The 13,530-nt window shown below is 36.9% G+C and overlaps 1 protein-coding gene across 7 annotated transcripts in view; it reads right to left on the bottom strand.

Moving 5' to 3' along the window:
• The window catches only part of ARHGAP24 (Rho GTPase activating protein 24), a 621,697-nt gene that overhangs the window by 75,676 nt on the left and 532,491 nt on the right, over positions 1–13,530 (bottom strand). For all 7 annotated transcript variants that reach the window (XM_061145608.1, XM_061145605.1, XM_061145603.1 and 4 more), the window contains one exon: positions 5,772–5,894. In XM_061145608.1, the coding sequence (XP_061001591.1) occupies positions 5,772–5,894 (123 nt within the window). The remainder of the gene's footprint in view (positions 1–5,771; positions 5,895–13,530) is intronic.

Below are 13,530 nucleotides of genomic sequence, written 5' to 3' on the forward strand. Positions count from 1 at the left end.
CCATGAGCAGATTTGGAATGCTAGTGTTTTAACCCCAACTGACCCCTCACGCCTCTGGGTACCTTCTGAGCCTTTCAGCAGGAGTGTTAAAAAAGCTGTGAGGAACACTACAAAGGTACTCCCTTGAGAAGCTTCATCATCATTACTCTGACGAGCATGCCTAGATAGGAAAACTTCTGTTGGGAATCATTATTATTTCTGTCCCATGGTTCAAGCATTGTTTTTGTTTTCTCGGTCACAGCAGGATGCTAGGAAAATAAGGAACTGTGACATATATAACTCAGTCCACCAAGACAGTGGAAGTGCTGGAGGTAGGCACCTTGGTGACTGAAAGCATCTCTCCTCTGAGCCTTGGTATGGAGGGAACACATGTAATCACAGGACTTTGGAGTTGGACTGAAGCTTAGTTGAAACATTTTTTCTCCAGTGTTATTTCACAAGTATGGAAACTAGAGGTGGGAGTAACACCACTTATGGGAGATCACACAGTGGTCTGTGTCAGAGGCAAGACCACAGAGCTTCTTAATTAACCCCTGCTTGCCCACATGCTAGTTATTCATCATGAGGATTACATTCAGTATTTTTACTGCCTTGATACATCTCTGACTCAAGGCTTTTCGTAAGAGAACAGAAATATACAGGAAGAACCCGTTTTAGTTAGTAGCTAAAATTAGGCTCTGCATTCAGATCTAATGAACAATTAATGGAATTCTCATTCTCCCCAGATCCCAGACTGGGTACCTCCATATACACTGCCTCAGAAACAGTGAAAAAGGAACCCAGAGAAAAAAGAGAAAAACAAACCAATCAGACAAAAACAAAACCCTAAAGTTTTCCAAAGTTAAATACATGTTTTGACATCCCAACTTTTGGATTTGACTTTTAAGCAGATACCATGTACTTTTCAGTTGGCATCATAAATAAGGAAGCAACTGTTTTTGGGGAGGGAGGTTAATCAGGTAACAGGAAGTGGAGGTATCTAGATTCAATACTGAACTAGGTTACTAGGCTCTGCTGTTAAGAGAGGATTTCTCCTTTTTGCATTTCCACTGGTTCCCTGCCTTCATCTCAGTATTCATCGTAAGTTTGTCGTATTTCATAGGAAGAAACACCAAAGTCCTATATTTTATTATTTTCACTTAGCTTTTAATTTCTAAATATTAGAAATTCCTCAGATGTTGCCTATATTTTAATTAAAAGTCCAATATAAAAACCATAAAGAAGAAATATTTTACAGGTATAAACAACCTGAACAAGGTGAGCTCCAGTGCCTCATGAAAACCTGTAACTATTTAAAAACACAGGCTGTCAAACTGCAGTTACAGACACTGAATTATCATAATTGCTTTTCATTGGAGAATACATTTCCCTTTCCTATCTTCATCATAGAATCCAAGATCATTAATCCCAAATAAAAACCTGTTGGCTTCCAATCTCCTTCCCACTGCTCAAATATTGTTGTTGTCATTGATTAAATGGCATCCATAAAGACTTTTGGAAGGTGACTTTTCACCCTGATTTATCATAGTCTATGTAGCACCTGTGGATACATCTTCAATGTATTTATTGCAAAGAAGGCATTTCATTGTCTATAATTGCAGTTCCCCCATCCCAACCCTAAGCAATCAGTAATCTACTTTCTGTCTCTATAGATTTCTCTGTACTGTATTTTCACATAAATAGGACTATAGTTCAGCAGTAAAGATTTGGCCTGTAACACAAGAGACGCAAGAGATATAGGTTTGATCTCCAGGTTGAGAAGATCTCCTGGAGAAAGGCATGGCAACCCACTCTAGTATTCTTGCCTGGAAAATTTCACAGACAGAGGAGACTGGTGGGCTGTGGCCCATATTGTTGCAAAGAGTTGGCCATGACTAAGCAACTGAGCATGCACGCATATACACATACAGTTCCTTCTGACAGGCTTCTTCCACCCAGCATGTTTTCAAGGTTCAACTGTATTGTAGCAGGTATCAGTACCTCATTCCTTCTATGGTTGACTAATCCATTGTATGAACATACCACTTTCTGTTTATCCATTAGTGTATTTCCACTTTTTGGCATTTAGGAATAATGCTGCAATAAATATTGATGTACAAGCTTCCCAGGTGGCACAATGGTAAAAAAAATCTGCCTGCCAATGCAAGAGACGCAGGAGATTTAGGTTTGATCCCTGGGTCAGGAAGATCCCCTGGAGTAGGAAATAGCAACCCCCTCTAGTATTCTTGCCTGGAAAATCCCATGGACAGAGGAGCCTAGTGGGCTACGGTCCATGGGGTCACAAAGAATCAGACACAACTGAGTGACTGAGCACAACAATATTGATGTACAATTTTCCGTGTGGACGTACATTTTCATTTCTTTTGGGTATATTCCTAAGATTACAAATGTTGGGCCATATGGTAACTCTATGTTTAATCATTTGAGAAACTGCCCAAGTGTTCCAAAACAGCTACATTTTACATTCCCAATAGGAATACAGGGAGGTTTCAATTTCTCCGCATCCTCACCAATACTTGTTAGTATTGAACTTACTGATTCCAGCAATCCTACTGTGGATTAAATAATATCTCATTGTGCTTTTGATTTTTGTTTCCTTGATGACTATTAACACTGTGCATCTTTTCATGTGCTTATTTGGATATTTGTATATTCTCCTTGCAGAAATGTTTATTCAGATTCTTTGCCCATTTTTAAATTAGTTCTAATTGAGTCAAAATTTTGATTTGTCTTTAGTTTTGAGTTGTAAGAGTTATATATATATATATTCTGGATACAAGTGCAAAATCAGATTTATGATCTGGAAATACTTCCTCCCATTCTATGGGGTGTCCTTTCACTTACTTGATGGCATTAATTCAGATATTTTTGAAGGACTCAACTATACTCATTCTACTTATCATACTTTTAAACACTCATTTTTATGTACTGAATAATATACTATCAATAAAACAGGGACCTGTAATTGTGGGCTTTCCAGGTGGTGCTAGTGGCAAAGAACATGCTTGCCAATGCAGGAGACATAAGAGACGATCCCCTGGAGGAGGGCATGGCAATCCACTCCGGTATTCTTGCCTGGAGAATTCCATGGACAGAGGAACCTGGTGGGCTATAGTCCATACGGTCACAAAGAGTCAGACATGATTGAAGAGACTTAGCACACGCTCCCACAGTTAAAAGTAACAGATCAGACTATTGTGCAATAAAGCAGGAAGAAGCTCACTAGTCAGAAGACATAAGGTTTCTTCCTACTTATATTACTAATGATACGACACTTGAAAGTCATTCTTTCTCTCTGGGTCTTAATGACCTAATCTACAAAATGTGAGGTTGAACTAATGGAGTGATTTTAAAATATTCTTAATCAGTGAAAAACTTATTTTCAAGGAAGTACTAAGTGGAACCCCAATATATAGGATAAAGGCATTCTCAGTCACATAAATTTATTATTTATTGCCAAGATTTATAATATTTCTTTAAAAATTAATCAGTAAGTATAGAGCAGCCACATTAATACAAAATACAAGATTTTTGGTGATATTTGCAACCTTCTATCAGGATCAGCATCAGTTTGGTTCTGCATTCTGTAATAACTTTAGGAAATTCTGACTTGAAGATGAGTCACAAAAGATTTCTTGCAAATTGAATGAGTAAGAGCTTGGTGTGTAATCTCCCAACACTCTTCAATTAAACAAAGAGGGTAAGAGAAGATTTATTCTTCAGAGTATTGTTTCTATTCTAAGTGCTCTATGTTAAAATAGATCTCTTTAAAAGTAAATTTGAATCAAGCATTTGCAAAATTTCTGAAGCATATCCCATAGGATAAAGAATGTAAACCAACCAACTACTAGAGTTCCAGGTTCATAAATTTGAAGACTAATACTTAAGAACCAAGATCATTTGTGATACCCCTGGGATGACAGGACTTGTTGTGGCCACTGATTTGGTGAAGTAAACTGGATCTCATTCGTTTTTCTTAAGAAAAGCACAGATGGCAGAGGAGGAAAGGGAGAAAGTAACACACTTGATGGAAATAATCCCTCAACAAAAGTACCATTTTCTACAGATATTAAGAATCCTCCTGAACTCTGGAGCCCCAGAAATCTGATAATGGAGGGGAGAAGAATGTCTTTAGAAACAACATAAACTTTGAAAATACATCTCCTTAGTATTCCCCATAAATCCTTGACCCTGAAGGTAACAGCACATGTATCTCTCATGAACAATCATGAAGACCTCTCTGCTAAGGCACCAGGATGGAGTCTTAGCCCACCAGCCTCTTCAAACATTTTGAAGTCACTTATTAGCCATTTTAGTATATGAATATGGTGACCATACAAATTGCCATCCAGATGAGGACACCATGAGAGCGAGAGGTAGCTCTATCAAAAATTAGCCTGGGATAACAGTTGTAAACAGTTGTAAACCACAAACGGTTGTAAACCCAGGCAAACTGGGATGAATGGTCAACCTGTCTCTTTCCCACTTCATGCTAAAGGACCAACAATTTTCAGACATGTACCACTGCTTTTATAAAATATCAACACATCTTCCATGAATCTTCACTTGTTATAACTTTAACCTGACTTTTCAACTTTTTAAACTAAATTTTTGAAGTTATTTTAAAATTTAATGAGGTCAGTCATTAAGAAGCATCTGATATGTAAAGGGAAAAACATTTCACATCTGAATTCAGGGTGCTGACAATACACAAAAGAGAATATAAAATAAATACAGAAGTTGCAGTTGCTTTATTAAATATGAATTTGATTTATGCCATCTATTTTAACTACATCAACATAAAATAATTAGGTTTTACATTCTTAGAAATACATGTTAGTTATAGATGAATATTTTGGGGTCCTTATTTATTTGGTTCCATTTACTGAATTTTCTCTTGAAATATGTTCTTCTGTTTATATTATTCTATTTTATAATACTTGACAGAAAAGATCACATCTTTTATTCTTCCTTCCTCCTTTTAGCTCTATTCATAGCACCATATACCTCATTCTTCATAAATGTATTCTTTACACTGTATGAAAATTTAAAAAAAAAACATTATCCAATCCACAAATGCTTTCCTGATTTCAAAGATTTTTTTTTTTTAACTCTGTTTATTAGCAGATTCTCTTTCAATGCTTTGCCACTTCTATTCGATACCACTGAGCATCTGGGGGCTGAAATCTCATCCAAAACTAACAGACAAAATGTTTTTTGTCCTGTATCTACATGCTGTTAACTAATCCACATTTATGGTATCAGGGTCATAAATATTGTTAGTACAATATAAAAAGCAACAATCTAAAATAAAACTATTATCTCTTTCTATAATTCAAAATATTCATGGAAGAAATTTGGTTACTAATGATGTTTGATCCAAATTCCCACGTGGTGCTGGTGGTAGAGAGCCTGTCTGCCAATGCAGAAGACATAAGAGACACAGGTTTGATCCCTGGGTTGGGACAATCCCCTGGAGTAGGAAATGGCACCCCACTCCAATATTCTTGCCCAGAGAATCCCATGGACAGAGGAGCCTGGTGGACTACAGTCCATGGGGTCTCAAAAGAATTGGACACCACTGAAGCTACTCAGCACACATGCAAGCATCTAGAAGTTACTTAGATAAGTGTCTAAAAATAAAAAAGTAGTTTGCTTATTTTAACATTCATTCATATGAAAGTAGGAGCTGATAGTGACACTGGCTTGGGGAAAGGATGAACAGGTTTGGCCAACCTTCCTGTTTTTCCATGATTTTAAAATATACTCACCTCCTCCAAATGGTCCCCAGATGACTCGGCGGATGGACTTGACCCAGTCTTCCATATCATTCTGGGTGCTCGCCATAAGGAGATAGCTCTCATGATTGGCTGTCATTCGATCTCGATCGCCTCCTGTAAAAAGACAGGAACAGTTACACATGAGTGTGTGCTCAGCCAAAGTTTCCTCATCAGCTGCCTGTGATGAATCCCTGAAACATAAACTGTACCTAATGCGGCTAGCACTAGGTTCTACCCAATGAATTGAAAATATTTACCATGGTTTCAGCATGGGGAATAAAAAAGAATCTGCTTAAAAGGGAAAGGCTCTTATGTTTCCAAGAGAAAGCCAGCAAACAAATGTCATTCCCCAAACAAAGCCTAGCTTTTTGTCCTAGCAACAGCCCATAGGCCTGCATTAACTCATAATCCAGTCTATTCACCCTGCACTGCTGAATAAGGATAAATGGCAAAAGCAAAATGAAAGATGCAGAAGTGGTCCACAGAGCCTGAGCTTTCATTCCAAGCAAGAGCTGAGTGGTCTGCCTTTTCTTGGCACACACAAGGGAGGCCACCAGGACATCATGGTTGAGAACAAGAGTCCCCGGAGAGGGTAAGAGCCACATGTGAAAATCTGACCCAGAGGTTTCTCCTCTATTTTTCTGTGCTGGAAAGGGGAGCCTCTTCCCCTTGATCACACTTTCAGGGGGACAAACAAAAGAACACAGAAGCCTGGCCAGTCACAATGGCCAAGTCAACATCCCAAATGGCTCTCCCACCTAAGAGTGAGCTTTAGGAAACCTCAGCAGTTAACTCCTTGCTTGTTGTTGTTCAGGTGCTAAGTTGTGTTCTGACTCTTTGCGACCCCGTGAACGGCAGCATGTCAGGCTTTCCTGTCCTTCAATATCTCCCGGAGTTTGCTCAAACCCATGTCCACTGAGTTGGTGATGCTCTTCAACCATCTCATCCTCTTCGCCCCTTTCTCTTTCTGCTTTCAATCTTTCCCAGCATCAGGGTCTTTTCCAGTGAGTTGGCTCTTCTCATCAGGTGTCCAAAGAATAGCTTCAGCTTCAGCATCAGTCCTTCCAATGACTAGTCAGGGTTGCTTTCCTTTAGGATTGACTGGTTGGATCTCCTTGCAGTCCAAGGGACCCTCAAGAGTATTCTCCAAACCACAGTTCAAAAGCATCAATTCTTTGGCTTTCAGCCTTCTTTATGGTCCAATTCTCACATCTGTATGTAACTACTTGCTTGTTGATTTCTCTTATTTCCTCCTCCCCATTCCAGAAAGACAACACATACCCTTTAAAACCTGTATAATCTCTAAAATCAATCTTGAAATGCTAGTGGTCTCTGAAGCATTTATATGCTTAAAGGAATATTTCTGAAAACAAGTATCTGAGACTGCACTGCTTCACTCTCTTTACACATGACTAGCATTGTTCACAGAAGGAATAATTAAGAAAAAGGATCACTAAGTACTTAACTCTGAATTCTGATAATATGTCAGAATTCAATTTCTAAGGTGCTCAAGCTATCTATGCACAATTTAATTTTCACTAAGTGCTGGAAAGGTGTAGCCTTGGCTTGGATGAATTCATACCCAGTGTTTTATTTAAGACATTGTTGTCATTTGTTTGTAAGTGATCAGAGCAGATACCCTGTTCTAATTCACAGCCCTTTAGTTCTGAGAGCAGGCTATCACACCTTGCAATTGAAGGAGCTCAAAAACAGCTCCTTTATGAGGAGCTTGAGACTCCAATTTACAAGTCCCACCACTCCCTATTCTTTCACATCCAGCCTCATTTGCAAAGCTCTGAAAACTCTAGACCTTTGAGTTTATGTTCTCTGAATTTTATACAAATGTCCTAGGTTGAGAAATATTATGTTTCTAGCATGATGCAAGTTAACAGAACAGGTGAGAGGTTAGAGAAATGAAATAACTTTAAGCCAGTCAGTAGAAATGCCAGCATTAGTGTTTTACATTTCAATACAATGGGGTGGGGGGTGAGGGACAACATCCAATCATGTTCCTAAAGTTTACAAATTTCTTGAATAAACAAGAGGAGCCTTTTCACTTTGAAGAGAACAACTCACTATTAGGGAAACAATGACCCTCTTACACTTCTAGGTCTATCCTAGGTCAATCCTCACTTTAAATTACTTGTATCTTTAAAAGTATAGGTTCAGGATACCAGAGAAAACCCTGCTGAAACCGCAATTCTATTTTCTATTAGCAGTGTATCTTCTGGGAAATCACATAACTTCTGGAAACTCAGTATTTTTTAGTCATGCTTTAGAAATAACAGTTTCTAATACATTTTTTTTTGTGAAAGTCAAATGAAATGAAATTAAAATACTAGTACTGTTAGGCTGAATGAGAAATTCTGAAAATATTCATTCACTCTCATTTAACTGCCTTCTGTATCTACAAATTCAAAAAGGGCATAGTACATCTAATTTGACCTCAGAGATACACAACAAGTCGAGTACGCTACTAAGGGCTTAGGAACAATTAGTCAACAATACACACACAGGAGACTTTGTTTTTTAGAAGGCTGTCTTTCTTTGATACAGAACAATACACATTAAAATTGTATACTGTACTTGTAGGAAAATTAGCTAAGTCACTTCAGTCATGCCTGACTCTTTGTGACCCCATGGACTGTAGCCCGCCAGGCTCTTCTGTCCATGGGCTTCTCCAAGCAAGAATACTGAAGTGGGTTGTCAAGCCCTTCTCCAGGGGATCTTCCCTGTAGGAAAATTTACCACATATTAATATGCATATGCATGCCTGTGTGATATAAGTAGCAGAAAGAACTAAATGACCAAAGAAAAAATGCTTCATTTGGCATGGCGCAGTACTAAAACTTTATTCTGTATCTGATCCACTTATAAAAAACATTATCATTTTGAAATAAAAATATTTTAATTATTGTCTTTGCCTGGAGGATGCTTAGCAATCCAGACCGTAATATCCTGCTGTGTCACTCCCAACCCTGGCAGAGACAGTCCTAGTAATGAGAGTAAGCGACAGCCACTGGAGTGTGTTTCTGCCTGAAAGCAGGGAAAAAAAGAGAATGATAAGCACTACTGGTCATTATCCCCTGACTTTTCATTTGATTCTCTATCTCGGCCAATGATGTTGTGGGTCTGACCCTGAATCTCATTTTGACTGTCAATCACGGATACAAAATCCCACCTGTGAATTTCACCCATGGATATAGATCTTGATTCTTCAGTTGAATTAGCAGAAGAGGGGGAAGAAGATTTAGAAAGACTTTTTTCTATGGGTCTCAGTGGAAATAAAAGACTCATTGCTAAGAATGTAATTAAAACAACTGGAGACATTTATATAGATATGAACTAAATTCTCTGCACTAAAGTTAATGTGACTTCTAACTGGAGAAGCCATCTGTTCCTAATTCCTAATCCTTCAGTTCTGAGAGTACTGTGTTCAGAGAGTACACAGTTCTGGTACTGTGCCTTGCAATTGCAGGGACTCAAAGACAATTTATTAAATGTATGATTTGATAAATGAATAAGCTCAATGTTGACTTTCAAGGATTTGGATCAAGTTTCACTCTTAATGTTCCATTCAACTATTTAACCAAAAATTCTTCCAAAAGGGGAAATTTTAAAACGCAACCTTAAGATGTAACTATCACCAGAGTGATAGTATTATAGTCATCTTCAATCCACGTATATGTGTATATTGGATATATATTATAATATAACCAGTATACATTTTCCATTTGTAAACTCTGCTTGAACATAAATATGTATACAGTGCTATTTTTATTTTTTAAAACTACCTTTTAGATATTAACTTGGGTTGGTAGCAATGCTCTGGTGCTAGTGTTAACACTTCAAGCATTTGATTTTAACTTAACCAAGTAGGTCACATAATTCATTTTTACTTGTTTATATGTAATTGAAAGTATGTGTATATTTCATTGGGATCTTCTGTATATTTGCATTTAACATGAAGTTTTTTCTTCCCCAAAATAAAATAATTGGCATGATTAACTTTTGCAAAAATTAAAAAGTAGATTAAGAAAAGCCTAATGAACTTAATAGATTAAGAAAAAGCTTAATGTAAAATTCAAGTGTGTGTGTGTGCTTGTGTATTAGCTGCTCAGTCATGTCCAACTCTTCGTGACCCCATGGACTGTAGCCCACCAGACTCCTCTGGGATTTTTTCCAGGAAAGAATACTGGAGTGGGCTGCCAATTCCTCCTCCAATGGATCTTCCCTACTCAGAGATAGAACCCACATCTCCTGTGTCTCTTGTATTAGAGGTGGATTCTTTACCCCTGAGCCATGGGGGAAGCCCAAAGTAGATGTACAGTTAATTCAATAAAGAAATACAAATATTTACTACATGGAAACTTCAATCCCTCTTATAATGACAAAATAATAATTTAAAAGATAATACTTTGGATGAAAACCTCTGCAAAGATTTTGAATATTTAAGAGAAATACTGGGAATGGTATACTGAGATATATATGCTCACTGTTGATAGGAATATGGATAATATTCCTTATGATGAAATCACTAAAATAAGATTTTGAAGAATATTTATTAATATGAACTTTTAATACACAAGAGAATGTACAAATTATATATATACATATGATATCTCTATTTTCATATAGATAGAAAGCCAGATAAATAAGACACTAGATTAAAATACACAATAATTTTAATGATGATTACCTGTGAATGCTAGGATTGGAAAATTTTTGCTCTCTTTTGGTATTTTTCTGTATTTTCCAGATGTTCAGCCATGCTTTATTTTATAATACATACATTACTCCAGATGATCTACCATGTATTATTTTATCATCAGAAAGAAATTATTGTGAAGAAGAAGTGATAAGAATTGTATGTCATAAAAGCATTAATCAGCAAAAATTCCAGGTGAGCTGGAAGGTAATTATGACTAACTTCATTCAGTGCTGCATAAAATTGTTCAATTTTGAATTTTCAGAATTCTCAGTAGGTTACCTATAACCTCTTCTCCCTCTTTCCCAAAATACATCCCTGAGTACATTCCCAAGAGAGGATTTGGGCCAGCAGACAAGCATTGCTCAAAGTATAGGCTACGTCATGTAACTAGGACTTTATCAGTAAAATAGACTGCTACCTTTCTTAAAGACTATATTTAAAGAAATATTTCACTGAATTTATTGTGTGGAAATTTCCAAAAGTAGTCACCAAGGTAGGTTATTTTCCCTTGGAGAATTAACTGTAAATTGTCAAAATTATGAACTTAAAAGCAAAATGATGAGAAGTGAAACATGTGTATCAACTCAAGTAAACAAACTTTTAAAGATACACAGTGAACTACTTGTTTGCCTTTGAACTTTAAAACAACTTGCTCAAGGGAAACATTTGGGTTCAGTTTCCAAGTAGAGTTCATGGTACAGGTCTGAGGACATTTCAGTGAACACCTCTGATACTGTTAATAATTTCAAGGGCAAAATGTTTCCTCATTCCCAATTACAAATCACTTTAAACTGAGACCTGTGTACTACCAATTTAATTAGAGCTTACAGAAAATATGTAAGTGTTTCAGTAGGGTTATTAATTTTTATACATACGACTTCAAGGTCTTAATTTTTTAAGCATTATTTTCTTCAACACTTAGTCTGAGTCTTCAGTAGTAGTGGGATTTAGATAAATCACAAGATAAAAAGTAAATTCTGAATCACATCAGTGGAAAGTTACTGACATAGAAAAACATTTCTTCCCTTTTATGGAGAATGACATTTGGAAAACAACCAGTGTCCTGTGAACTACAAGCAACAAATTGTAGGTTTCTATGGATACAATCATCTCAATAAACAACAACAACAAAATAATAAAATAGCATGTAATTTACAAAATAAGGCCAGAGAACAAATTGGCTTCACATTCAACATCATTTTCATTTTTTCATGTGTATTATAGAGACATTGTCCTCTGAAAATTAAGAGTTTTGGTATGCTTTACTAATCACAATTTTTACAAGTATTTTTTCCTTCCATGTTGATTTCAAAAATATCAGAGTGGTAAAATTTCAATGCATTTTGTCAACAGAAACTTTACATTAATCTTAATGAGATTTTCAAAATTTTAGTACTCTTAAACAAGAAAATGAGAATCAATTAAAGGCCGAAGGCTGCACCATCACTCTGCAGTTTGCTGTCAGGACACAGCAAACACACTACTAAATGTCTTACATTATAATAAAATTAATGTGACATTTTAATTTCATCACTACTTTATAATACTGTTTTAGAGACTTCTTATACTCCTTACTAGATCATATTCTCTTTGGAAGAAGGAATCAGGCTATCACATATAGCCACATTATGCGTAAGCTGAAAACAGCTGTAAATGAACATTTATAACCAACTATGATTGGCATTTATTATTTATGGTACATTTCTAAAATTTTCTAATAATATTTATAAATTATTTACTTTGAGAGTCTATCTATACTTGGCTAGTTGTTGTTGTTCAGTCATCAAGTCATGTCCGACTTTTTGCAACCCCACAGACTTCAGCACACCAGGCTTCCCTGTCCTTCGCTATCTCCTGGAATTTGCTCAAATTCATGTTCATTGAGTCAGTGATGATATCTAACCATCTCATCCTTTGTCATCCCCTTTTCCTTTTTGCCTTCAATCTTTCCCAGCATTAAGGTCTTTCCCGGCGAGTTGGCTCTTGGCATCAGGTGGCCAAAGTATTGGAGCTTCAGCTTCAACATCAGTCTTTCCAGTGAATATTTAGGGTTGATTTTTTTTTAGGATTGACTGGTTTGATCTGGCAGTCCAAGGGACTCTCAAGTGTCTGTCTTCAGTACCACTTTTGAAAGTATCAATTCTTCAGCACTCAGCCTTCTTTATGGTCCAACTCTCACATCCATAGATGACTACTGGAGAAACCATAGCTTTGACTAGATGGACCTTTGTCAGTAAGGTGATGCCTCTGCTTTTTAATACACTGTCTAGGTTTGTCATAGTTTTTCCTTCCAAGAAGTAAGCATCTTTAATTTCATGGCTACAATCACCATCTGCAGTGACTTTGGAGCCTAAGAAAATAAAATCCGTCATTGCTGCCACTTTTTCCCCTTTTATTTGCCGTGAGGTGATGGGACCAGATGCCATGGTCTTAGGTTTTTTTTTTAAAATGTTGAGTTTTAACCAGCTGTTTCACTCTCCTCTTTCACCTTCATCAAGAGGCTCTTTAGTTCCTTTTTGCTTTCTGTCATTAGGGTGGTGTCATCTATATATCTGAGGTTATTGATAGCTCTCCCTGCAATCTTGATTCCAGTTTGTGTTTCATTCAGCCCCACATTTTGCGTGATATACTCTGCATATAAGTTAAATAAGCAGGGTGACACTATATAGCCTTGACGCACTCCTTTCCCAATTTGGAACCAGTTTGTTGTTCCATGTCTGGTTCTAGCTATTGCTTCTTAACCTGCATACAGGTTTCTCAGGAGGCAGGTAAGTTGGTCTGGTATTCCCATCTCTTGAAGAATCTTCCACAATTTGTTGTGTGGATACACAGTCAAAGGCTTTAGCATATACAGTCAATGAAGCAGAAGTTGATATTTTCCTGAAATTACCTTGCTTTCTCTATGATCCAACAGATGTTGCAATTTGATCTCTGGTTCCTCTGCCTTTTATAAATCCAAAGTGTACATCTGGAAGTTCTTGGTTCACATACTGTTGAAGCCAAGTTTAAAAGATTTTGAGCATAACCTTACTTGCATGT

The sequence above is a fragment of the Dama dama genome, chromosome 6 (genome assembly GCF_033118175.1).
Source record: "Dama dama isolate Ldn47 chromosome 6, ASM3311817v1, whole genome shotgun sequence".
NCBI lineage: Eukaryota > Metazoa > Chordata > Mammalia > Artiodactyla > Cervidae > Dama > Dama dama.